The sequence below is a fragment of the Mesoplodon bidens genome (assembly GCF_964165515.1).
Source record: "Mesoplodon bidens genome assembly, chromosome: 15".
Classification (NCBI taxonomy): Eukaryota; Metazoa; Chordata; class Mammalia; order Artiodactyla; family Ziphiidae; genus Mesoplodon; species Mesoplodon bidens.
This window is the reverse complement of record NC_138171.1, coordinates 63,573,614-63,600,993: the sequence shown is the minus strand read 5'-3', so window position 1 is coordinate 63,600,993 and position 27,380 is coordinate 63,573,614. Positions and strand designations below refer to the sequence as shown.

Genomic DNA, 27,380 nt, shown 5'->3' with positions numbered 1-27,380 from the left:
GAGTGAAGTAAGTCAGAAAGAGAAAAACAAATATCGTATATCAACACATATATGTGGAATCTGGAAAAATGGTACAGATGAACCAGTTTGCACAGCATAAATAGAGACAGAGATGTAGAGAACAAATGTATGGACACCAAGGGGGGAAAGCAGTGGTGGGGGTGGTGGTGGGATCAATTGGGAGATTGGGATTGACATGTATACACTAATATGTATAAAATAGATAACTAATAAGAACTTGCTGTATAAAAAAATAAAATTCGAAAAAAAAAGAGAAGCCCGCGCACTGCAACGAAGAGTAGCACCTGCTCTCCACAACTAGAGAAAGCCCGCGTGCAGCAACAAAGAACCAACACAGCCAAAAATAAATAAATAAAATAAATTTAAAAAAAAACAAAAACGATTTGGGACTTGACGACACGAAGAGGGGTTGAAGAGGACACAGGTCCACCAGGGAATCTCCCCAGGGCAGCCTCCGGGTTGACCTCCCTGCCCGCTCCTCTGTCCCAGGCAAGTCTTTTAAAAAGACAAGTTCAAGGACAAAGAGTTTGCGCCTCTTTAAGGGCCTATATTTAAATTGCTGTCCCAAGCCATCAAGCTTATATTTAAAAAAAGTGATCAGGGAGTTCAGAAGAGCACCGACACAAAATCACCAAGACTTTACTTACGTGTATGTTTGTCTCAAATTCGGAGGTGACATGTGAATAGACCGCGAGAGCGGGGAGGGACACCAGGATGGCCCCGATGAAATGGCGCGGGAGCCAGCCGGCTATCCACTCCAGCAGGCGCTTGGTACAAGCCATCACATCCTCCAGGAAGAACACCATCCTGGGAGCGGGGGGAGAAAGGAGAAACGGGGTATCTGTGGGTGGGGGACCCACAGCCAGGGCCACTCCCAACCCTGGCCTATGCTGTGGCCGCTGGTGTGGGCGGCGGGCAGAACCCCCGCCTCCTTTATTTTTGATCAATGGCAAGTAAACTGGACTCACTCAGCTCACCATACTGTATTTTAAGGTTACTTGCTGCATTCGGATAAGACGTGCTTGTAAAAGACAAGCATAGGCCTCTGTGAGTCTAAATGGAGCATGTAAGAACCAGGCAGGCAAATACTAACAGGTCCTGAAAAAGGTCACCTGTCGCCTGTTCCTGCCTGCTTCTAGGGAGGTCTCAAGTGGGTGGTTCAGGAGGTGTTCGGAATTTTGTGGGGCTTGTTTGGTGCCTCAATGGTTGCAGGTGCTACTGGCACCAACAGGCAGGAGCTGGGGATGCGTGATGTCCCGTGATGTACAGCGAGGCTCTGCCCTGAGCCCCACATGACTGCTACACACCCCCTGGACAGAGAAAACCTGCTGACGATGACTTCAGCCTAGAGCCTAATTGCATTTTGTTTACAAACAGGAAGTGGTTTCTGCATGGCAGTAACATACACCGAATTTTCCAGGAGTGCAGCTACTGGGTAAACCAAACAAGATTACCCGTAGTTTTATTTGGGACACCACCAAGAGACGTCAGCATCTCAGAAACCACATCACAGGCTCCTGGGGCTCATACCACCACACCCGCACACCCATAACAGTCCGCACTGGGAGCTGTCATATTATCAGTGCACAAGGGCAAACAGCTGACGACTTTGGCGTGGCTGCCCAGGTGGCGATGCCCTGGCATATTCGAGGTGAAGCGCCACACGTATATTATTTTAAATGGCTTTCTTGCCATTTCTCCTTCACATTGGAGTGATGGCATTTCATTGAATGCTTCTGAAATTGTGTGTATAGGTGGGCTATACTTCAGGGTAGGGATGTGGCATCATAAAACGTTTTTCATGGAGAATGGGGAGCTGAGTGCATGGGGCCGAGAACTGCTGCTCTGCAGGAAGAATCCCTGGGTAACAGCAGTGGGAGGTGGAGGAGAGGGCACTGGGGGTCCGCCTCAGGAGGGAGACCCACGCACACAGTCCCCTCTAAAGACACCTCGGTGAGGGTGCAGGTGGGGCAGGCCAACTTCCCTTGCCTTCAAAGGCACAAAGCCTGTCAAGGGCCTCTCGCATCCACCCAGGCATCCACACCTTCAGTTACCAGTGTAGGTCCTTATCGACCTAGGGTCCCATATCCACCCTCAGCGGGGCCAGAGGAAATCCCCCAGGCCCCGCCCTCTCCTGGGCACCTACATCACACCAGAGGCTTGGGCAGGAGCAAAGTGGCCCTGCAGAGACGTGGGTGCGCTGGGCACAGCCAGGCCTGGCGTCCTCATGGCCCACAGTCCTCTGCAGTCCTTAACCTGGCTTAGCCCAGATTTTTTCAAATTGGGTCCGAAGAACAGGGAACAATCATGTAAAGGGTTCTTTAGAAAAGGTATGGAGAAAACGCTGGCCTCAGAGGGATCAAGAGCCTTAACCAGTTGTGAGCCCCGCTTCGGACAGAAACTCAGGGCAGGGAGGGGAGTGATTGGAAGTGGGTACTGGCTTTCCTTTGGGGTGACAGAAATGTTCTAAAATCATATGGTGGTGATGTTTGCACAATTCTGTAAGTTTATTAAAAATCTGTGAATTGTACACTTACGAGTGAACTTATTGTTTGTGAGTTATATCACAATAAAGCTTGTTTTAAGAAGAAAAAAAAGACCAGGGGCCAGAGGATGCCTTGTTTTGGTCCCTTCGGGTGTCCCCAGGCCCAGGGCAGGCCCACAGAGGGCGCAGTTCTTTGGAAGCGGGTCCCAGGCAGCTTGTGGAGACATGTAGGGAGGCAGGCCCAGGGGAGGGCTGTGCTGGGGAGGAGTCACCTGCTGTGGGCAATGCAGCTCCATGCTGGTGGGAATCTGGGGAGATGGCGAGGATGTCCTTAGAGTTCCCTCCACTGGGAGGAGGGGGAGGGAAGGGAAGAGCCCCTGGCAGCCAGAGAAAGCCCTTGGCAAAGGGCTGAACGGGCCTCATGGGGAATTTGGGGGAAAGGGGGGAGCGTGGAAGGGAGGGGGCAGGTGTCCAGCTCATCCATTTCCAAAGGAGGGATCTTGCGTTTGGGAGTCTCAGGGCCAGACCCGAAGCTGTGGTTTCCTGTCCTGGGATGTTGGGGAGGAGTAGAAACTCAAGGTCAGGGCCCTTTACCCCATTTCTCTCTGATCCCCAGTGTGAGGCTGTCCTGCTGAGAGGACAGGGCTGGAGGAAGGGGGTGGGCCTGGTGCAAGGGCCCAGCGTGAGTGGAGGCCCTGTTTGTATCAGTAGCATTGTGAGCCTCCTGAGTGGGGTGGGGCCTGAAACTGAAGAGAGGCTGGGCTAGTCCTGAGGGCCCAGCCTCCCAGAGGGACTCTGCTCTCTCTTCGGACACTCTGTCCATTTTTAAATGGGTTGACTGCCTTTTTATTACTGAGCTAACATTCTAGATATTAGACCCTTGTCACGGATATGATTTGCAAATACTCTCTTCCATCCTGTAGGTTCTCTTTCACTTTGGGGTGAAAAGTGATGATGGTGTTCTTTGAAACATGAAAGTTTTAAATTTTGATGAAGTCCAGCTTAACTATTTTTTCTTTGGTTGCTTGTGCTTTTCATGTCGTATCTAAGAAAGCGTTGCCTGATCCGAGCTCATGAAGACTCGGGCCTGTGCTTTCCTCTAGGGGTTTATGGTTTCACCCTTACATTCAGGAGAAGCACCTGCTGATGTGCTGGCAGCCCCCTACCAGCTGTACCCCGTACACCTACCTCTTTTCTTTCTCTGCCCTGCTTTCTTATTCCCTATCTTCCCACTTTCTCTAAGTATCTGATTTGGGAGATCAGCAGACTAGTTGGTGGCATTAGGGCTGCAGAGGACAATGACCCACTGGTAAGGTGAGTGCCTGCCCACCTGTGCTGGGGGCCCATGTTGGTGAGGGAGGAGCCAGTGAAGCAGGCTGGGGGAGGGAAGAAAAGAGGACCGTCCCCGAAATGCGTTATGGAGACAGGTGGCTGTTCCACCAGCAGAGGGAGCTAAAGGCTAACAGCTGGGCAGCGCTGCAGGTGGGCCTTTACCTGACGGAGACCACAAGGGACAGGAGCTCCAGAAGCAGGGCTGCTCCGAAGACCACCAGGGCAGCCGGCGGGGGTGGCGTGGAGGCGGCCCCATACTTCAGGAAGCAGGTGATGGAGAGAATCAGAAACACTGTTGTCGACAGAAACACATCCAGGAGGGAGCTGAAGGTGGCACTGGCAAAAGTCTTCACAGGAGAATTCTTTATAACCTGTTTGGGGGGGAGTGTGAACAGATGCTGCTGGATGTATCCTCCTGGAGAAGTATAATCCAGGCGGAAAAAACAGCAGATGCTTGCTGAGCACTTGCCTCCTGCGGACCAGGTACAGGGTGAGTAGTGCTTCAGGCAGGCCGTCTCCTACCCCACCTAACAGTGAAGAAACTGAGGCACAGAGAAGTGAAGAAACTTGTCCAAGGTCACACAGCAACTGATTACAAACCAATTAAGTTCTCACAGGCATGTGATGCCCTGAGCCTGAAAGGCGAGCTATCGACAGGCAAAGTCAGTGACTCTGCGTCTGTAGAGACAGTAACAGGAAAGCCACATGCTAGAAGCTTCCACTGAACGCTGGGTCCCAGGCTCAGGGTGTGTGAAAGCTGGCTTCATACAGAAGTAGGAGGTCAATAGCAACAGTGACAGCAAGAGCCTGCTCTGGGCCTGGATGCTGTGCAGGGCTCGAGGGCAGGCATTAAACAACCCTCTTGGGGGCTCATGGCCTAACGGTGGGACAGACAGGAGTCTGAGATGGGTGGTGTCGTCAGTGTATCAAAGCGACATGCACATCATGTCAGGAAATCACGGGAAGGAGGGAAAAAATGACGACAATGCCAAAGAGTCTGAGAGAGACTGGTTCCAGGCACCATGTGGACCCTCTGGGGGCAAGACCTCAATCAATGCTCACACAGCCCTCAAGGAGGAAATGCTCCCAATCTCAGGGCACAGGCTGGGAGGCTGAGGTGAGGTGGCCACTCGAGGTCACACAGCCAAGGAGGAGCCCGGCCAGGGCCTGTGGCATCTTGATCACGTCACCTACTGTCCCTGTGCCTCCATTTCCTTAACTGGAAAGAGGGATAAAATGGGACCCTGCACCTTATGGGTGCTGGGGATGCTTAGATAGGAAATCACAAAGTGCGGCGGGGGCCTAATGTGGGGGCAGCTTGGAACCTCCCACCGTTCCTGCATCGGTCCCGTCCTCACTAGCTGGCCCTGTGGTTCAGGGATAGCGTCCCACCTGCGCCCCAGGCCTCCGGGCTCATTTACTCCCGTTACCTACAACTCAGCCACGTGACCTTTATACAACACAGTCTGATGGTGCCAACTCCTGTTCTGGATCCTTCAATGGCTCCCCTGGCCTTTAGCATAACGTCCACAGTGTGGGAAGCTGTCATCAGGCCCCTGCCCACCTGCCACTTCCACCCCGTCTGCCAGACAGAAGCGCCCACAGCTCCCTGGATGCACCCAGGCTCTGTCTTATCTCCAAGGTTAGGTTTGCAGGTGCTGGCCCCTCTCTGGAACGTTCCTTAATTCAGTTAATTGCTAGTTCTCCCACTAACATGGGCTCCTTCTGGGCCCTCGACCTGGGGTTGGTGTGCTCTGCGGCCATTATGGGGCCCCTGGGTCTGGATTCTCATTTCTGCCAGGTTACTGCTTCCCTGTGAGTGTCTGTCCACACTACACCCCAGCCCCAGGAGCAGGACCCGGCGGTGCAGACGCTCAGTGAGCATTTGGTGACCTGTGCCCTCTGCTGGGGAGGCTCTGTACTCAGCACCGGGAGTGGGTGGGAGTTCCTGGCCCTGAATCAGGCAGGTGCCCAATCCTAGCGATGGGATCTTGGCCACTCGGCCTTTCCTGGCCTCGGCTTTCTTTTGGTGAAATGGGGATAATCATAAGCTTCCTTGAAGGGTTGCTGTGAGGATTAAGGTTGCTGTTTTGCCTTAAAGGCACCAACCAACCAACTCCCAAGTCCAGGAGAGGAGCCTCGCCTGGGGTACTAACGGTATTCACCACCCAGGAGGCTGATGAAACTCAACCCCACAGGCATGGACTGCCCTGTCTGGTTCACCAGGACTCTCGGGGTTGGTCAGGGCCTGGATGTAACAGACACTGAGGGATGATCTGCTGGATGAACGAATGGAGTCGAATGAGAAATCCTTCTGGCTCTGGGGTTGGGAGGGTATGCATTTTTGACCTTGAAACACTAAGCTGGGTTAGATTTGGGAAAAATGCAGGGAGCTGGCTTCTTGGAACTCAAACCAGGCTCTACGTTCTTGTATTCATTCATCGTTTCCACCAAGCCCTACTGAGCACTTGTGGGTGTGGGGACTGGATGCCACGTAGAGTGGAGATGAGAGACAGGGTCCTGCCTCCCAGAGTGGAGAGTCCAGGGGGAGGCATACGATTTAACAGTCCCACAAGAAGAGATTACAAACTGGGATGCAGCTGCGGAGAAACAGTATAATGGGGGGAAAAATCCAGTCTGGGGTCAGGGAAAGCTCCTTAGAGGAAGTGATGTTTGGGCTGAGAGTTACAGGACAACAGGAGTTAAGGCAGGGGAGGGGCAGCAGAGGAGGGCTCAGCACCAAAGCAGGTGGGAGAGCTGAGCGAGGTGAAAGCCCTCTCAGCTCTTGTCCCATTTCAGTAGGAAGAAAGCTGACAGGGAACAGGGGGAGAAATCCTGCTTGAGAACAGAGAATAGGTGGGGCTGGAGCTCCCCCCTCCCCCCCTCCCCCCCCGTACTAGGCCTCCAGGGGCTGGAGCACGGCCAAGGGTGCCTGGGGATGCACCAGCTGCAGAGCAGAGGGACTGGGAGATGACAAGCCTGGGTTGTTGTAGACAGATTTGAGGTTTCTCCCTTGTGGAGATAAATTCACATACAGGTGAAATTTAGGGCTTACAGACTGTGGGAAATCAATATGAGCCATCAATTTCCTGTCACTCAAGAAAACAAAAATGGCCTCCAAAGCACAAGACTAATCCTGAACTGTGCAGTGAAAATGACGCATGTCTTTGGTAAAATTATAAGGAGCCACGCACCTCTTCTTGATAGCTGGTCCTGTAGGCTTGTTCTAGCTCCTGATCCAGGAAGTTCAAGCTGAACTGATTAATGGGTGGCTTAAAAAAATAATCTTTCATCAGGCTAGAAGAGACGATAAATGCAATCAATCAACGTGCAGCACAATCGTTACATTTATTTTATCAGAAGATCACAGTTACCTACTGAAACGCCATTTGTGAAGCGTGTCATAAAAGCTGTACCTAAAAGTCACCATACAATAGACATTGCTCAACTGCCCCTTTTAGAACATGTCTCTGGAAAGTCCTTCATGCTTCTAAACATAATCCCATTTTAGATTTCACCTCCACAAAAGAATGCCCATTCACCACGTGTGTGTTCTACAAATCATCAGAACCGTGCTTTTGAAAACATCTTCCTAACGTCCAGAATTAGAATAGAAGGAGGCAGAAGCTTTTTTGTTCTATAAAATGCTCCCTTCCAAAGGACCAGCAGATCCCTGTACTGAGCATACTTATGTTGATTTGGAGGCTTCCTTGCAAACATAATTCAGGACCGGCTGCCCTGTCACTCAGAGTACTGACAGTAATTACCCCTGTCACCGCTAACAGGTTGTCATCACAAAATTGTGTTTATAGTTAGTGTAATTTTGGTGCTACTGTCAATATGCAGATTGCATGTGAAACCTGAAAAATGAGAATGCTCAGTGATTTTAATAGCAGAGAAATCAAGCCTGCTTTACGTGACTCTTTCATTCTTTTACGGACTGCTAGCAAACAGTCATATATCCTTTTTATCCTGCAGAAAATTACTATAAATTTAAGGGAATGTTAGCATAATTTCAGAAGGCAAATGCAGCTGTGGGATGTCTCTCTCCTGCACATAATAACTACTAGAATTAAATCAGATGAAATATGTAAAGAGCCTATCATGTGCCTGACACACAGTAGGGTTCACTGTAGTTCCTCCTTTCCCTGAAGCAGAGTGGGCTCTCTTTTTGTGCTAAGTGTGCACTACCTTACTGGGCTCTCAGACTTAGAAAAGAGAAAATTCTATCCACTAATGTTGACCCCCTATCCTCTCCTCCACTTGGCAAGTATGGACAGAGGGAAAAACAAAAAAGCAGCTATAAGAAGGAAATGTAATGGCTTCATTGTTGCAGTCAAGTGGCAGGATCCACACTGTAAAATATACTGCTCATTTGAGATTAATATTGGGAGGTTCCACTTCTGTGAATGGAAAATTAGCTCCTGTTAGATTAATCGTCTCTCAGATAAGAACTACAAACCCTAAACAAAATATAAAAACAACTCTTGGAAGGCACTGGCAATTGACCAAAGCAGTAAGAAAATGGAGGAGAGCCACACTTGGAACAGGCTGAATTTCTTGTGGGATTTTTTTTTTTTCTTTTTTGCCTGAAGAGAGTCATTAGTCAGCACCACGGGTAAGATGGCTAAAACTCAGAAAAACTACAGTTTTACTGACCTGGAAAACCAGAAAATAGAGTTTAGCATGCCCATCAATGGAAAATGAGGTCGGACATTCCAGAGAGAGAGGACCAGAGAAGGGGGAGCCCCAAATTCTGCATATAGGCTCTGCTCGAATCTCTGGCTGACCCCTGAGATACACTTGTGCATGGCAGACTACAAGCCTAATTAAGGCTGAAGGAATAGTGGCTGCCCACCTCAGGGGAGACAGAGTTTGGTGTTTGAGTTCAGATGAGTTAACTGTCTACTAAAACAAACAAAAAGTTGATATTCTTCAAAGGAATGTAACAGAATCCAGATTTTCTAACCATTGTACATAATGTACACAATGCAATCCAAAATTACTAGACAAACAAGGAAACAGGAAACTATGATCCATCCTCAACAAAAAAGCAATCAATAGAGACCAACCTGAGATTACCAAGAGGTTGGACTTGGAGGTTGGGGTTTATAATGTATATGGATGTAATACATGTAAAAACTGTAACATAAGGAATGAGAAGAGAGTAATGTACCTATACAGTTGTAAGATTTCTACATTTAAAGTGAAATGATACAGGGACTTCCCTGGTGGCACAGTGGTTAAGAAACCACCTGCCAATTCAGGAGACATGGGTTCGAGCCCTGGTCTGGGAAGATCCCACATGCCGTGTAGCAACTAAGCCCCTGCGCCACAACTACTGAGCCTGCACTCTAGAGCCCACGAGCCACAACTACTGAGCCCTTGAGCCACAACTACTGAAGCCCACATGCCTAGAACCCATGCTCCACAACAAGAGAAGCCACAACAAGAGAAGCCACCTCAATGAGAAGCCCGCATACCACAATGAAGAGTAGCCCCCGCTTACCGCAACTAGAGAAAGCCTGCATACGGCAACAAAGACCCAACGCAGCCAAAAATAAACAAATAAATAAATTTATAAAAAGAATAAAAGTGAAATGATGTAATATTAACTATAAGAAGACTATAAAAATATAAGACTGCCTAGAGCAACCATTAAAAGAAAAATAATGCAAAGAGGTATGGCTAAAAAGCAAATAAATATATTAAAATATAATAAAAAAGGCAGGGCTTCCCTGGTGGCGCAGTGGTTGAGAGTCCGCCTGCCAATGCAGGGGACACGGGTTCATGTCCCGGTCTGGGAAGATCCCACATGCTGCGGAGCGGCTAGGCCCATGAGCCATGGCCACTGAGCCTGTGCTCTGCAACAGGAGAGGCCACCACAGTGAGAGGTCTGGGTACTGCAAAAAAAAAACAAACAAACAAAAAAAAAGGCAAATATTATCAGAATGATTTAAGGAGCAGACCCAAAAGAGATGTATTTCAAATATAAAGACCCAGGTTAGAATTTTTTAAAATGGAAAATGATATAGCATGCAAACAGTAAGAATAAGAAGGCTTGGGCTTCCCTGGTGGCGCAGTGGTTGAGAGTCCGCCTGCCGATGCAGGGGACAGGGGTTTGTGCCCCAGTCCAGGAGGATCCCACATGCTGCGGAGCGGCTGGGCCCGTGAACCATGGCCGCTGAGCCTGTGCATCCGGAGCCTGTGCTCCACAGCGGGAGAGGCCACAACAATGAGAGGCCCGCGTACCGCAAAAAATAAAGAAAGAAAGAAAGAAAGAAAGAAAGAATAAGAAGCCTAGAGTGACTATGTTAATATCCGATAAAGCAGTCTTCAAGACAGAGTATTACTGGGCACAAAGAGAGACACTTCAAAATGATAAAAGGATTATTTACCAGGAATATATAACACTCGTAAATGTGTATGTACCTAAAGAAGAGCTTCAAAATACCTGAAACAAAAATTGTCAGGACTACAGAGAGACACAGACAATTCCACAACCACAGCTGGAGATTTTAACATCCCTATCTCAATAAGTGATAGAACAAGAGACAAAAAAAGTCAGTAAAGAGACAGATGATCTGAACATTACTGCCAACCACGTGGGCCTAATTGAGGTTTATGGATCACAACATCCTGAGAATGCAAAGTATGCATTCTTTTCAAACGCTCATGGTATGTTTACCAAAACAGACCACATGTGAGACTACAGAACAAGTTTCAATAAATGTAAAAGGAATGAAGTCACATAGTGTATGCCTTTGACTACAATGACATTAAATCAAACATTAATAACTAACATATGTAAATACCGTTTTTCACTAAAAGGAGCCAGGGCTCTTTGGAGAAACGGCTGATTCCTGAGCTGGGGCAGGGAAGATATAAAATGAGCCTGTTGTGCTGGAAAGTAAGAAATCACTCAAAACAAATGAAGGAGCCGTGTCGAAAGGACACAGGAGCCAGCCTGAAGGGGGGCTCCCAAAGGCCAGATTCGGGACAACTAGAGCATCAAACTCTAATTAGGACACTGATAAATGATGTCCTGTTAAGTAAAACAGGACTCCATGAGGGTTTATATGGATTTATAAATCTGTAGATGGATAGATTAAGTCATAAGTGGGGAGGAGCTCTTCTTTACTGCAGAATGCCAAGCCCCAAATGATAAAAGCACAGTCAGCGCTGAAGCAGGAAAACTGCCATTCTGACCAACATAGTGAAGACTGTTTCAAACAAGAACCATCAATGGAGATTAAGTCTAGGGAAGTATGGTGAGGAATGGGATCTTTACATGTTCTGAAAGCATCTTCCCACAGATGGCCGACTAGTCACAGGGAGAAAATGAGTACAGACTGGAGAAGTTGGCAACACTCGCCCAGCTGATCAACATCACTACTCCTGATGAAGGTCAAAGGGGGCACCATGGGGCTCTGGATCTAGTGCCTGAGAAGACACGTCACCTCCATGGGATCTGGACACACAAGCAGCCTGGACAGAATCATGAGGAGATGTCACACAAATACAACTTCAGGAATATTTTATAAAAGAGCCAGGCCTGCATGTTTCAAAAATGTCAATGTCAAAAAAAAAAAAATGTCAATGTCATGGAAGATCAAGAATGGCTGAGGAACTGCCCCAGATTTAAAGACTGAAGAGGCCTGACAACTGCAAGGTGCAGCATGTGATTCTCTACCGTGCTATGGGGGACACATGGGACCACCCAACAAAACCGGAATAGGAACCACAGACTTGGTAAAACACCTCATCAGTGCTACATTTCCTGAATTAGGTAGCTATGATCACGTGCAAAAACACACCTGTTTTCAGGAAATACAGTTTTAAGGGGTAGAAAGCACGATGTATCTAACTTACTGTCAAATGGTTCAGAAAAAAATAAACAAGTTTCACAGGGAGAGAGAGGAGAATAAAACAAGCAGAGTAAAATGTTAAAAGTTGGTAAATCGGGCAAAGGGTGTAAAGGGAATCTTTTGTATTATTCATGCCACTTTTCTGTAAGTTTCAAATTATTTCAAAATACACTGACAATGGAAGGCAAATGCATGGGGGATGAGGTGACTCAGAAAAGGGGGAGCTTCTACCTGCAAATCTTCGCTTTGAGGCAGGTGGCTGCATCTTACCTGTCTTCCTTGATAACATCAACAAAATGGGCATCCGTTTTCTCCCGGATGTTCTTGAACCTCAGCGGAAGGAGGGCTGACTGGTCCAAGCTCACACCTGCCCACCTTCCCTTCTCTTGTAAGATCTCGCACAGGGAGGTCTGACTGTTGGTGAGCTTCTCCTCCGGGGGAGGGCTCAGCAGTCCGTTTTGCGTTTTGGAATTGGGTCCTCCAGAAGCCTGTGTCAGAATAAGGGGGTGGGGGCAGACACAGAGGCTGAAGCGTGGGATGCAGCAGCACTATCCCCCATAACGCGGCCATACCAGAGCCCCCTGGACTGCACCCCGCACGCCACAACCTGCACCTTTGGATCTCTGCTCTAACCCGAGCGCTCTGCCTCTCCGCCGGTCTGCTTTTCCCCATTCCCCCTGGCTCCTCCAAACACACCTCCAGGCACCCAAGACAGTGGTGTCATGGGAAGAGCCGGTAAGGAGGTCAGGGGGAAGGCTGAGGCAGGAGCTGGGGAGGCTCCCAGAGTTTCCTGACCACAGAACCAGCATTCCAGAAGCCAGGAGGACTTGAAGGAAGTGCAGGGGCGGATCCAGGGAAAGGAAACTCAGATCTGTAAGGGCTGCGGCTTAAGAAGGGGGGTGACTGATTTGCATTTCTCTAATAATCAGTCACCGCAAGCAACCTAAATGTCCATTGACAGATGAATGGATAAAAAAGGTGTGGTACATATATACAATGGAATATTACTCAGCCATAAAAAGGAATGAAATTGGGTCATTTGTAGAGATATGGATGGACCTAGAGTCTGTCATACAGAGTGAAGTAAGTCAGAAAGAGAAAAACAAATATCGTATATTAATGCATATATGTGGAATCTAGAAAAATGGTACAGAGGAACCTAGTTCCAGGGCAAAAATAGAGACACAGACATAGAGAACAGACATGTGGACACAGTGGGGGAAGGGGAGGGTGGGATGCTTTGGGTTTTTAGGATTGACATATACACACTACCATGTGTAAAACAGATAGCTAGTGGGAACCTCCTGTATAGCACAGGGAGCTCAGCTTGGTGCTCTGTGATGACCTAGATGGGTGGGATGGGGCGATGGGAGGCAGGCTCAAGAGGGAGGGGATATATGTATACGTACAGTTGATTCACTTCGTTGTCCAGCAGAAACCAACACAACATTGTAAAACAATTGTACTCCAATTAAAAAAAAAGAAGGGGTGACTGGACACAAACGACATGGAATGACCCAGCATTGTGCAGGTCCGTGGGCCAACGACCCGAGGATGAGGGTGACAGATTTGCGCCTCCCTGGAGAGTCGCCTGATTCAGAAGCTTGCTTGGAGGCTCCTGGGTCTGGCCTCCAGGCGAGACTTCTTTGCACTGCCCTTGCTGCTGGCCTAACCCAAGCCCTCCTCACGCCCCACCTCTCACCCTAAGGGTTCCCCTCTTCTCCTTCCACATCCACATCCCACCAGCCGTTGAGTCCAGCTTCCAGCCCCGCAGGTCTCACTGCCCGTCAGGGTATCCCATGCAGGTCAGCATCCATCCTGCTCTTTATCGGTCTGTTCAAAACCCAGAGGACTCGAAGGTATGCAATGGTGTCACCCAAGAGGAGTTGCCCTTGGAACTGAGAAGCTGACCAGACAGGATGTCCCCTCAGGTGGGTGCACCAGGAGAGGCACTGACAGGGATCACAGCCCAGAGCGGGTTACCTTGGTGCTCTTCTTGGGCTCCTCCTGACAGCCATTCTGGACTGTTCCACCTTCGGCGCCAGCTTCCAATTTGGGAGCAAACATGATTCTGCACGACGGGCAGGTCTACGAGAAAAACACAGGCCGTAGGAGCTCACTCAGGCAACACGACCTCACTACGTGATTCAAACAAGTCAGCTGCTGTTGTAATTTGCTGTCACACAGAATGGCGCAACCAAATGGAAGGCTTACCGAACCACTCAGGATGAGTTAAAAACGAACTGGCTGGGGCTTCCCTGGTGGTGCAGTGATTAAGAATCCACCTGCCAACGCAGGGGACACAGGTTCGAGCCCTGGTCCGTGAAGATCCCACATGTCGCGGAGCAACTAAGCCTGTGCACCACAGCTACTGAGCCTGCGAGCCACAACTACTGAAGCCCACGTGTCTAGAGCCCATGCTCTGCCACAAAGAGAAGTCACAGCAATGAGAAGCCCGCGCACCGCAATGAAGAGTAGCACCCACTCACCACACTTAGAGAAAGCCCATGCACAGCAACAGAGACCCAATGCAGCCAAAAAAAAAAAAAAAAAAAGAACTGGCAGCGTGATAATGGAAAATAAACAACACAAAGACCTGTACGTGAATGTGCCCTAACAGCATCTACTTTTTAGTAGAAACAACTCAGATGTCCATCAGCAGATGAATGGATCAACAAAATGAGGTGTATCTACAGAATGAAATATTACTCAGCTATCCAAAGGGATGAAGCACTGACAAACAACACGACAACGTGGATGAACCTTGAAAACTCGTTCAGTGAAAGAAGCCAGACACAAAAGACCACATATGGTGGGATTCCATCTGTATAAAATATCCATAAAAGGCAAATCCACAGCGACAGAAAGGAGATTAGTGGTTGCCAGTGGTGAGGGACACAAGGGAATGGGGAGTGACTCTAACAGGTGTGGGGTTTCTTTTTGGGGTGATGAAAATATTCTGACCGTGGTGATGGCTGTATAACCTTTCAAACATACTAAAACCCACCGAATTATACACTCTAAAAGGGTGGATTATATCTCAATAAAGCTGTTGTTAAACAAACTAGCCGCCAATCCACACTCAAATGCTAAGCAAAGGTTCTCAAGCTCTCTGTGAAGGTGAGCTGTTCTCATACAGCAGGACAATCAGAGGGGCGAGCTTACAGACGTAGCCCTTCTTATTCATTTGCGGGAATTAGCTGACCTAGAAGAGACAAGGCAAGACTCAACACTGCCACATATAGTACAACACAGGGAACACAGACAGTAGTTTACAATAACTACAAATGGAGCATAACCTTTAAAAATTGTCCATCACTATACTGTACTTCTGTAACTTATATAATATTGTACAGCAACTATACTTCCATTAAAAAAAAAAGTACCACCAGGGATAGTAGAAAGGGCAAGGCTTTCATTTCTCACAAACCAGGGTTCAAATCCTTGATTACTTACTGGTTTGGAGACCCCTGGTTCAAATCCCTCACCTCGGTTCTCTCCTGTGTGAAATGAGAGTGAAAACACTTTTCTTGAAGACATATTGTAAGGATTTATGAATACGCATGTAGAAAGCCTAGCATTGCTCCTGGCGCTCAGTGTATCCTTAATAAACGTACTCTTATTATTAATATGATCTGGTAATCTAGGAACCAACCACCACTGAGATAGCAACTGATAGCACCCAGGGGAAAAGACAGACTTATTAGGCTTCAAAAACAATTTCCTAGCGTTAAGAATCGTTAAGCACTGGAATACACTGTAGGAGGCTAGATATTATTTCAGAAATTTTAAATAATAAAATTTAAATAAAATAAATGTCACTTAGTGCCTTAGGGCAAGGATATAACCCAGATCACATCCTAAGTTAGATTTCAGGCCTGTACTGTATTCAATAAAAGAAATAAAGATTCTAAAGAGTTGTGGAATTTGGGAATCTGATGCAACGCACCCATTAAATTCGAATGCTCGTATTCATTCAAGAAGTGAAAATATACATGCCAAAAGAGCTGGCCAAATCAGGGAGTATCATGTCCGAGCAAACAGCAGTACCTAGGTAAAATCTGCTTGTAGCTCGGAAAAAATTGGCATTATTAACAGGGGCAAGATGCTCTAGTTGTCAATGGCATACAGTAAAATTATTTTAAAGCACCTCTTGGTATTGACTGAGTTAAACTTCAGAACATGTTGCCAATGGGGCCAATGATCTTCTCAAATGGAAAAAAAATCCACTACCACACACATGAAGTGACCTCCACACCCCCAGAAGAAAGTGTGTGCGTCCACGTGACAGGCCAGCAAGATTCCCAAGGTCCTCCCTAGCAGGTGTGTGTGTGTGTGTGTGTAAATGGCTTTGGTGGTGGTAGTGGTGGCTGGCAGGCTTGCTACTCTAGGGGAACACAGCCTTTTCAGGGGCCAACTGATGGCCCAGGGGTAGGATGGATACAGCCTGGAGCGGTGGTGGGTGGGGGGAAGGGTTGAGACCCTCTGAGCCAAACCCTTAGGCTCCAGGGACTGTCTGTCACCAATCTCGTAAAGACATGATGAAATAGTGAACAGATTCTCTGACCACTTTTCTTTTTTTAAAAGTCTTTATTTATTTACTTTATTTTATTTTTGGCTGTGTTGGATCTTCATTGCTGCACACAAGCTTTCTCTAGTTGCCGTGAGCAGGGGCTTACTCTTCGTTGAGGTGTGCGGGCTTCTCATTGAGGTGGCTTCTCTTGTTGTGGAGCACGGGCTCTAGGCGCACGGGCTTCAGTAGTTGTGGCACGTGGGCTCAGTAGTTGTGGTTCACGGGCTCTAGAGCATAGGCTCAGTAGTTGAAGTGCACGGCCTTAGTCACTCCGCAGCGTGTGAGATCTTCCCGGACCAGGGCTCGAACCGGTGACCCCTGCATTGGCAGGTGGATTCTTAACCACTGCGCCACCAAGGAAGCCCTCTCTGAGCACTTTGCAAACGTTAAGTCTAGAGACCAAGTGTAACACAGTGATTAAAGGCACTGGCTTTGAAATCAGACTGTCACGGACTGAATCCTGGTTCTACCACTTAATAGTATGGGAATCTCTCTGAGCCTCGGTTTCCTCCTTTGTTAAATGGGATTGTATCATAAGGGCAGAATGAGGAGACACATGTAAGGCTGGTCAGAGGTATTTTAGATCAGCTCTAATCCCAAGGCACTGACCTCCTAGAATGCTGAACTGAGAAGGATGATGAGGCCACGTCCTAGCCCCAAGGGAGGGGACCCATGGGGACTGGCGATGTCTGCCGTGGGTGAGGGCTTGCGTGTGTGAGCGTGCGTGCGTTGACCACACTTGGCTCCACACATGCCTGCAGTGTTGGGGAGTGCTCAGTAAACACTGGTCCTTAACACTGAAACATCTGGTCACTATTCTCTCTGGTTCTGAAGCCGGTGCATACGATCATTTAAAGTCCTTGATCACAGACTGGACAGCCACCGGGCGTCTGCTCTTGCCCAGCCCTGTGTTTTCAGGCATCTCTTGGCATCAGCTTGCTCCTAAGTATCTTCCTCTCCTCAAGTACACCTGATGCACTTGAAGAACAGGCCATCTGCTTCTTAGGAATTCCTCACGGTGTGCTGGCTTTGCATACGGATGATGTTTCATGCATTTAGAGCCACAAATATGCAAAAGTGACGCTCAAACCTATTGGACACCAGAGAGCATACACCCGCTGCAAAGGAGTCCCTGGACAGGAGTCAAGGCCACCCCAGTCAGACACTGCATCCCCTCTCTGAAAGGTCTTGGCTGTGAAGGAAGGGGTGGGAGGGCCAGTGGGGACTGGGACTGCCCGTGGGGACTGGGCTGTCTCAGGGGGCTGGGGGCAGGGCTCTTCACAGATGGGCAGCTCAAGGCTACACCCTTTTGGCAAACAGAGGCTGCAGGGCCTGTACCGCATTCTAATGCACGTCCCGCAGAGCTGCCCACAGAAGAACCTCAGGGAGCAAGGACATGTGTTGTGGAGCCAGGATGCTCACAACTGTCTAGGAGACTGTGCTCAGGGAGCTCCGGGGCTCACCGGGTCCACCGGGGTCACATGTCAAGTGTAGAGCAGGATCCGTGAGCGGGACTCCTAATGGTCTGAACAGTGCTCACTCCGCACACTCACAGCAGCTTCATCCGGGGAGTGGGGAGCCAGGGGTTGGGGAGGATGCCAGCTGTGGACCCAGGCCCTCCTGTGGCAGGGTGGTTCCTGCAGCACAGGGACCCAGCAGCAGATCATTTCGTTGTACTGTGAAGATGTGGCTCTTTGTCATTCTGTTTCTTCCTCAGCTACCTTCCTTTTCTGGGGGAAACTACTGATTCTAACTTAAAAACAAATGAAACAAAAACCTTAGAGAAATCTGTCTGCCCTGATGGAAACTTTCTCATATCTGGACATTCCCTCGATCTGTAGGGGGAGCCTCTTGTGCTCCACGGGGGTCCCGCCAAGCAACGGTGGGACAGTGGGTGGGTTTGTCCACCCCCTCCCCCCAGCAACTTTCCTTTAACTATTTTCCAGCTTCATTTTAATCGGGTTAAAATGTCTCACATACTGGTTTCTGTCAAGCAGATACCTCTGTGAAATGTTTGCCAACCCATTAAAGGCCCATCTCTCCCCCTGAGCAGCCGCTGTCATCTCAGACCCCAAGAAGCCCTTACCAGGAAGAGGGGTGTAGATTCTGGGGACTCTGGGGGGCACACCCAAACTGAGCAACTGACTTGTAGGGCAGCCCCTCTGCAGGCACAGTGGGTCAAAGCTACTGTTCTAAGGATAGCGGCTGCCACGATGTGGAAACGCCTCAGTGCCCAGGATGTGCCAACGAACACTGTCAGGTCCTTTTCCACGCCATGCCCACGGTCTCGTGCACCTGATCTCCATTAATCCTCATATCGACGCTGCAAGGCAGAAGTGACTGTCAACAGCGGGGGTCAGACTGCGGGGCTCCTGGCCCCTGACCACCATGCAGCCTCTCTCTGGCCTCCTTTCCTGGCACAAAGAGGACCCAGGAATAATCCTGGCACTCTGACCTCCTCTGCCGTGTTCCCCTGAAGTGACCCAAGCAGTTATGGTCACCTCCTGGTTCCTTTAAGTGGCACCACTGGACACCGGCACCAAGGGGAGCTTCACCAAGACCAGCTAAGGTCTCCAGGACAGAGGGCTCTCCGAGCCAAGGAGTGTGTTGGCTGTTGCCTGGGAAACCCGAGATCCCCTGGAGAACAGCCAGGAGCAAACTCTTCATCTTCCCAGATTGCCCACGCTTGCCCCCATCTCGGATGTGGGCTCTGGAGGGAAGATTATAACGATTTCTCTAACACGCTTGGGTGTCATTGCATTTGTTTTTAACACGTTTCAACACATACACCCTACATCCTCTTCAGAATACATGGCACTGAGCTGTAAAATAGTTTTTTCTTCAAGGTTATTTCTCTTCACAAGATAAATCACTTCTAAGCCAACAGCTGTCCTTTTTTCATAACTGTCAAGGGAGGGAGCAGGGAAACCTCTTTTCTGAGAAACGAGGAGGAAACAACATCAGAAAAGTCCTGCTTTGCCTGGTCAGTCTGCTGAACATGACTACTGAGCGAGCTGTCCTCAGACCAGGAGGAGCATCCCTTGCTTCCCAAACTTGAAACCCAGGTTGAACATGGCAGACAGGAGCATGTAGCCAGAGCACATATGACCTACTGAGGCCCATTCTGAATTCTAACCTCTTTCCTGTATTACTTTGTTTAGTTCTCACAAGCACCCAGGAAACAGACATTGTGAGTAGCCCATTTTACGTAAGAGGGAACTGAGGCATAGAGTGAAGGGACTGGCCCAGAGTCACAGTTAGAGAATGGCAGGGGGACAACGCCCTTGACCCCAACCACACATGTGACATCTCTGCATGAACAGGGACAGCCTGCCGTGAAGGGCAGAGGCCGCCCTGGCTGTGACCTGCCACGGGCAGGCCAGGCACCCTCCCCAAGCTAGCGGATCGGCACAGGCATTCACACTCCCAAATAGTTGATTTCTGCTAACAAAATCCTAGAGGAAAGTAGAAGTGGGATATTAGAGGAAAATAGAAACAGTAATTATTACAGAAAAAGAAAGGCATCCAGAAGCGATAAGAACAGAAAAGTGGACAGCCTGCGAATACTGGAGGCAAAATAACAAACAAAACACACACCTGTAAAAACCAGGCACAAAATCTCTAAGCCACAGAGTGCAGAACCACTGAAACCTCAGATTCCTGAGCCCTAAGCGACCTAAGTGAGTTTAATAATCGAGGCTGATAAGGCAAGAAAAGTGTCACCGTGGTGTGGTAAAGTTCCATCAGAAAGTCAAAGGAAGAAGCTATTTGGTATTTGGGGAAATTTATTTCATGTGCAGTACTTTACTACCTGATGATGCCAATTAAATGAGCTGGACTAACCTTTCCATTTCAGTTCACACGTAATATATAACAATAGCAAGCATATTTATATTACATAAAAATAATATAAACATAATATTTTATACATATGTATTAAAATGTTTTATTTTGAAACAAGTTTAGACTTAAACAGAGTGGGAAAGACAGTTCAGAGAGTCCCCATACGTCCACCCCAGCTTCCCCTAACGTTACTTAGCATCTTATATGAACCGTGGTCCAGTTACCAAAACTAAGAGATTAACACTGGCACGGTACTATTAACCACGCTGCAGATTTTACTCAGATGTCCTTTTCCTGTTTCGGGATCCCACGCACATTTAGTCTCCTCCAGTCTGGGACATTTTTCAAGTGTCTTGGTTAGGTATTTTGTAAAATGTCCTTGAATTTGCATTTGTCTAATGTTTTCTCACGAGTTGATTGAGGTTTAGGATTTGAGGGAAGAAACCCACAGAGGCGATATGCCCTTCTCTGCACGTAACACGGGGTGGGGGGTGGTACATGATACCACTGGTTTTCTTAATTGCAATGCTAAGCATCATCATTTGGTGAAGGTGGGCCCTGCTAGGTTTTCCACTGTCGAGTTACTATTCTTCCCTTTCTTTATTTTTTGGTGTGTCGCATGGCTTGTGGGATCTCAGTTGCCCTACCAGGGATTGAACCCTGGGCCACGGCAGTATAAGCCCGGAATCCTAACCACCAGGGAACTCCCTAACTATTTTTCCCTTTAAAACGAATAAATATCTAAGGGGAGATGCTTGGAGGCTATGCAAATGTCCTGTTTCTCCTTAAACTTCTACCTGCTGATTTTAGAATTCAGTGATGGATCTTGCCTGTAGCACTTATTACTGTGATGCTCTAAAGGTGATTTTTCTTTCCCTCACTCCTTCTACAATCTATTAGCTGGAATTCTTCTATAAGGAAGAGTTGTCAATTTATATGTGATGTGCTTCCTCCTAATTGAAGGAAACACACACACCTCTCAAAATACAGACACAACTTGAAAAGTCCTTTTTAAAAAAACTTACTTTACAGCCACATTTCAGAGCCGGCCTTCAGATTACTATTTACTTATTTGTGTTGCAGCTTTATGGAGATATAATTCACGTACCATGCAACTCACTATCTAAAGTCTGTAATTCAGGGCCTCCCTGGTGGCGCAGTGGTTGAGAGTCCGCCTGCCAATGCAGGGGACACGGGTTCGTGCCCCGGTCCGGGAAGATCCCACATGCCGTGGAGCAGCTGGGCCCGTGAGCCATGGCCGCTGAGCCTACGCGTCTGGAGCCTGTGCTCCGCAACAGGAGAGGCCACAGCAGTGAGAGGCCCGCGTACCAAAAAAAAAAAAAGTTAAAAATAAATAAATAAATAAAGTCTATAATTCAATAGTTTTTAGTATAGTCACAGAATTGTGCAATCATCATCACTATCAACTCAGACAACTATTTACAATAAATACTTAATGTCTAAACTACACACACACACACACACAGAGAGAGAGAGAGAGAGCGAGCGAGTGAGGGAGCGAGGGAGAGAGAGAGAAATCTATTACTTTTTCCATCTACAATAAAGTAAAAGGCCCTCACTTCCTCAAACTGAACTGACTAAGCCTATTCATAATGATTTTACATACAAATAACAAGGAGATAACAGAAGTGATCATTTTCTTAGAATCATTTAAAAAGCCATAGGGACTGTCACAGAAGGGTGTTCCTAGGGCAAGTGACCTCAAAGGGAAAGTATAACCCTTGTGAGACAGGACAGGCCCTCTCTGAATCCCCCCACGTGGGTGAATCCACTTTATCAGCCTCATTACCAATTGTAAACAGGGAGAAACACCCCATGAGCACATGCTCTGGGTTCTGAATAAGGGATTAAGGCAAACTCACGAAGACCAGCCAGGCAGGTGCATCCCAGGGAGATCTTTCAGGGATGACACAAGATGCTCTCACAGCTCATGTGGCTCAATGGTTAGGACGGATGTGATAAAACACCATCCACATCTTTGGTTTGCATTTCTTTGCTCTTTGCAAACACGTCAGCCTGGCTATTTTTATTGGCATGCGCAGTCTCCCTCCATCCGTCACCCACAGGGTTCATGATAAATGAGCAGCAGACACCACAGCAGGGCTGGGGTCACACAAAACAGGTTGCACGCGTGCCGTGGCTACATCCCTTACAGCAACGATTAGCTGCAACAACTGAAGGACCCCCTTCAGCTCAGAGCAAACAGGGACTTTCCCAAGAGATTCAGTGACTCCTTGTGGGCGAACCAAACAGTGCCTCCACCTGCTCCTGTCCTCCCTGCTCCTTCTGCAGTCAGCGTCCACCACTCCGTGCGGACTGAGTGAAAGTGCACTCCAGGGTCAGCTGAGCTTCTCCAACCCCAGCATTCGCGGCGTGACTTCAGTTAATCTTCACGACAGCCCTGAGAAATTGCCATTTCCCTGTGGCTTACAGCCACGAGGTGACCTGTTCGATCCCAAAGCCAAGGCTTTGAGATGGATCCTCAGCTTTAGGTTCCAGCCTTTCTGAGGCACCCAAGCCACCTTCCGTGACACTGACGTGGCAAGGCCTTGTCTCCTTCCCTGGCTCCCTTCTTGCCTCCTCACCCCAAACCCTCCGGTACCTCTGCAGCTCAGCCCAGAGAGCCGAGTGCCACCGTTCTGGTGGGACTCCCCTCCCCCCAGTATGTGACGTCAGGTCCTTCCTGAGGAGCAGCTCTCACAACCAGCCACACAAGAAGCCAAGGCTTAGGTGTGAAGGGTTCCCTCTGACGTATGACCTCAAGGCCAAAGCCCTTGACCTCTGCCATCACTACTGTTTCTTAGTAGGTCATCATAGTACTCAGACTATTCATGAAATATCAGGTGGCAATTGTCCAGCTGTGAGCTGGGAGATAACTTACAGACACACAGGGTACGTGTGCCAGGAGCGCAAAACAAGTGCTTCATGGGCATCACCTTGGTTCTGCCCAGGCTTCCAGTTCAGCCCTCAGTCTAACTCTGCAGAGCTACGTGTCTCTGCGTGTCATTAAAAAACTAAAAACATAAGCCAAAAGAAAGTCGTAATTATCTACTACATGCCAGGCACCATGCTGGACCCTTCGGAAAAACTTAAGTTATGTAACAAACGGGCCCCGCATTCAAATAGATCAGAGAAAGGGGCGTAAGAAACATAAGCAAGTATTTCAGGTTGCGTATGTTATAACCAAGCGGTACAGACTAACTGAATTAAGGCTTCAGAGGTGGGGTGGCGGCATCACTAGCTAGAGGGGTCACAGGAAACTAAGAAAGCTGCACGGTGAGAGAAGAGGGGAGTTTATGGGGACGGGAAGCGATCGCACTGCAGGCGGGAACAGGACCAAGCCTCCGTGGATTCACTCGATGAGAATTTGCAGAACACCTTTCCTCTAATTCCTTGGTTCTTTCAAGGAATTAAGGAAACCAAGGCCCTCTAAAACCGAGTCCTCCTCCCGAGTTTATGATTAATCTCTCTGTCCCAAACTTTACTCCCTTTCTTGTCCCCTCTAACCTCAACTCTGTACTAACTAAACACTCCTCAGCCAGAGTCAGGCGACTAAGATGGCTATCGTCAATAACATCGCTAACGCACTAAACTGCTGTTGTTGATATCACTGTTAAGGTACAAACTCAGGTTGGTTCTCCAGGGCAAGATGAGCAACAGACCCCCCCATCCATGGACCACCTGGCCTGAGAATCGTAAACCAGAGACATCCTGACTCCCAAAACTACGATTAAGAAAGGTCACAGAAATGTCAGAACACGATGATTAACCCCAGCTTCACTGTTCTTCCCCCCTTTAACTCAAAGACCAAGCTGGAGTGGATCTGAGGCTTGTCTCCCACTCCTTTGCTTGCTGCCCTGCAAATAAACCCTGACTTTGCTGCAGACACCCACTGTCAGAGTTAGGCTTTCTGCACTGTGGGCAAAAGAGCCCTTTTGCTTGGTTACAAAACTCCTTCCACTAGATAAGCACGCCCCCAAAAGGTACAGCTTGAAAGAAGAAATCTTTGGTCAAGAGGCCAGAGAATGCTGCATACCACTTCCTTCTCTGGAGACCTATCCATGCATGTTAGCATGCTAAAGGCTCTGAGAAGGCCTGCAGTAAAGAAACCCTTTCAGTGTTGTTTAACCCATATTGACTTGACCACAGAACACTTTTTCCGTACTGGACACCCATTTCCATCCTGAGAAACTTCTGTTCAAGGGAACCTACTTGGGGAATCCTCCTTAGACCAGGCCTCTTCCACTGGTCAGGGCTTCTGGCGCTGGGCAGGGGGAGGAGGGAGATGTGGGGAGACAGAAATCCCCATGGGAGTCAACTCCTGTTGGCTGCGGCGGCAGCAGCAACAAAGGGAAAGAAGTCTGTTGACAGAAAGAGTCAACAGATCCTGGGAAAGGATAAGGAGGAACTAGTCTGTGATCCAGCGAATCAGAACAGCTCACCGTGGTGCAGACAACATGGAGCAACAAACCAGTGGCACACGTGAGCCACCGACACGCTTGTGGGATAAATCTACTCAAAGAACCTGGAGCAAGAGACTGCGATTTCACTTTTGTATTGTTCAAAAACTCTTACTTGAGGGAAGGCCTTGTATGTCAGATTATAATCTATGTAATCTTTAAAGGAGACCTCAGTTTTCTGCCTTTCAAGTCTAGGATGACGGTTCATAGCGATTCACTTGGTTCCCCGGTTCTTATGCCTCTCAGCCGCCTGCCCTGGCCCGACCTGCACCCAGGAACCAGGGCCCAGAGCACGGTTGTGAGGAGGGACCCCAAGTGGCAAAGCCTGGAATGGAGACCGGGCCTCCTATCTCCTCATGCTCCTTCCACTCCAACTGTGAATCCCAGGAACCCTATGCTTCAGGGGCGTCCCTCATCTCAGATGTCCTGTTATCCCCAAACACCATCAAAACATCCCCAAAATTATACTTCATATCCACTCATCTTTCCCTCCTGGAAGGGGCAGAAAGATCCTTTTTTTTTTTTTTTTCTCAAATTCCTTTTGGTAAACACAGTTAACTTCATAGATCACAAGATTATTTGGAAAATTTATACATGGCAACAGAATATGCTAAATAGTTTTTGCCCAACCAGATCAAAAACAAATAAATATATAAATAGGTTTATGACTAGAACAAGAAATGTTCCATCAGGGGGAGAGAAAACCTTCTTAAGGCAATTTAGTGCAGAATGCCTGTCATTAACACTGCAGGTGTGTGATACAGTGAGGCCTCAAGGGCACACACCCTCATGGATAGAAACACACACACACATCACCTAAAGTGGCAGACAAATGCAACAAAACATTTATTTTTGGCTTTGAGCTCTATTTCTCTACTTGACTACAGCTCAGTTGGAAGCCTGAGGAAACAATTTCTCCCCAAATAATAAGGCTGTATTTGGAAGCCATGTTTTTGTTCTCCTCCCCACCTAGCTCTTCCCAGCCCATGTTCGGTGGTAGCCTGTGAGCAGGGGACTCCTCTTTCTGACTCCTGCAAGACAGGAGCCCAGGCAAAGAGTGCAGGCATTAAGGAAATTTCAGCTACATGCGCTGTTATGCGTGTGCCAGAGAGCACGGGGGAAGCTGTTATGCGTGTGCCAGAGAGCACAGGGAAGGACAGGGTCAAATACCCTATCCTCAACAGGTGTGAGTTTACCCTTCCCCGCTAGGGGCCATTGGGTCATGTCTGGAGACCTTGGTTGTCACACTGGTAAGAGAGGGTGCTACTGGCATCTAGTGGGTGTAAGCCAGGGATGCTGCTCAACATCCCACCATGCACAGGATGTCCCCTCCACAAACAGTTCTCTGGCCCAACATGTTGATGGTGCTGAGGCTGAGAAACCCTGCACTAAGTGAACAAAGCACACGATGAAAACGATACGTGTGTGCTGTCCACAAACCTGAACACAGGAACCGCACACAGTGCCTGGATGAGAGACACCATGAAGTCCAACACAGTGAAATAATCTGGACACTGCAGCCGAGTGCCACATTATGATGCCTTCAGCTGAAGTACCAAGATCGCAAGCTTTCAACTCTGTTAATGATGTGGATAGGCATGAATGTACTGGATTACAGCCATACCAATAGGCCATCGTCCTGACCAAACATCACTGTGTTATTTGAGAGCACAAAACAGTGATGTGGAACTGTTTTAACTGTCTCTCTCTTTAAAAAAAAAAAAAAAAAAAAAAAAGGAAATGGCAAATATTTAAACTGTAAAAATAAACAAGAGGTATCAGTGGAGGAACTAAATCAAATGTGAAATCTGAGGAACAACTCACATGCCAGAGTGATTTCGCATGCCCAGGGTCCATCGTGTTAATTCCCTGGTAGTTTATTGGGACGGAAATGCACCCAATATGCAGCCACCAGGATATCTCTGTCCCAGTGATGAAATATTATAATGTTCTTGGCAAGCCTGTGCTCTTCTAATGAGCTACAGTACAAGATTCACCCACACCAACAAGATTTAAAATAATCATAAAACACTGAATTTCAAGAGATGTTTGAGTATTTGAGAAAGTGGTCTCTGAAATAAGATACAAACTAGCCCTCCAAGCAAAGATGCTGGGAGAATCACCTTTACTCTTATCATTTATCGTTAGCTTTCAGAAATCCCAAAAGACATCATAGGCTGCAGAGAAAGAAAATAGTAACTCATGTGAGAAGCAACTCTATGCAGTGTAGAAAGAAAATGGAGGTGCATATGTCAAAAAAAGCAAAGATATTAAAAATGCAAAATGCTGCTAACTTTATACTAAATTTAAAAATCACAAAAACCAAATGGAAGGGCATTCCAAGTCGTCTGCCACAGACCCGAAGGCTGTTTTTTATTTCACATGTTCTACTGCAGAATTAGTATCAAGTTTTAGAAGTTAGGAAAAAAAAAAAAAACTAACCTTAAGGTTATCAAAGGTTTTGACAGTCTGCGCCAAGTCACTGACACTCCCTGGCGATGCTGTCCCCTGTCCCCTAGGGCCTGAGGACACCTGTGAGCCGTCAATGACCTCAAAGCCAGAAAGCAAGGCCTCTGAACAGCTGCAATGAGACTCCTTCGCTCTCTGACCCGCTATCAGGTATGTCTTCAAACCTATGGATAAAAATTACAGTCAGCACAGGTGGACACCAGCGTTGGTCGAAACGTAGCTCCGTCTTGCTCTCTACGCAGGACACGCTCCTAGAAAGTTGAGAGTAAAGTGAAAATGAGAATAGGTCATATTTTACTACTACTCCC

The 27,380-nt window shown here is 48.0% G+C and overlaps 1 protein-coding gene across 2 annotated transcripts in view; it reads right to left on the bottom strand.

Moving 5' to 3' along the window:
- ADCY9 (adenylate cyclase 9) overlaps positions 1 to 27,380 on the bottom strand; it is a 129,923-nt gene that overhangs the window by 22,062 nt on the left and 80,481 nt on the right. Inside the window, exons 3-8 of one of the 2 annotated variants that reach the window (XM_081257854.1) lie at positions 27,046 to 27,236; positions 13,690 to 13,794; positions 11,977 to 12,194; positions 7,033 to 7,135; positions 4,001 to 4,209; positions 669 to 828 (exon numbers count right to left, since the gene is read on the bottom strand). In XM_081257854.1, the coding sequence (XP_081113980.1) occupies positions 669 to 828; positions 4,001 to 4,209; positions 7,033 to 7,135; positions 11,977 to 12,194; positions 13,690 to 13,794; positions 27,046 to 27,236 (986 nt within the window). The remainder of the gene's footprint in view (positions 1 to 668; positions 829 to 4,000; positions 4,210 to 7,032; positions 7,136 to 11,976; positions 12,195 to 13,689; positions 13,795 to 27,045; positions 27,237 to 27,380) is intronic. The other variant, XM_081257855.1, reaches the window with a different exon arrangement.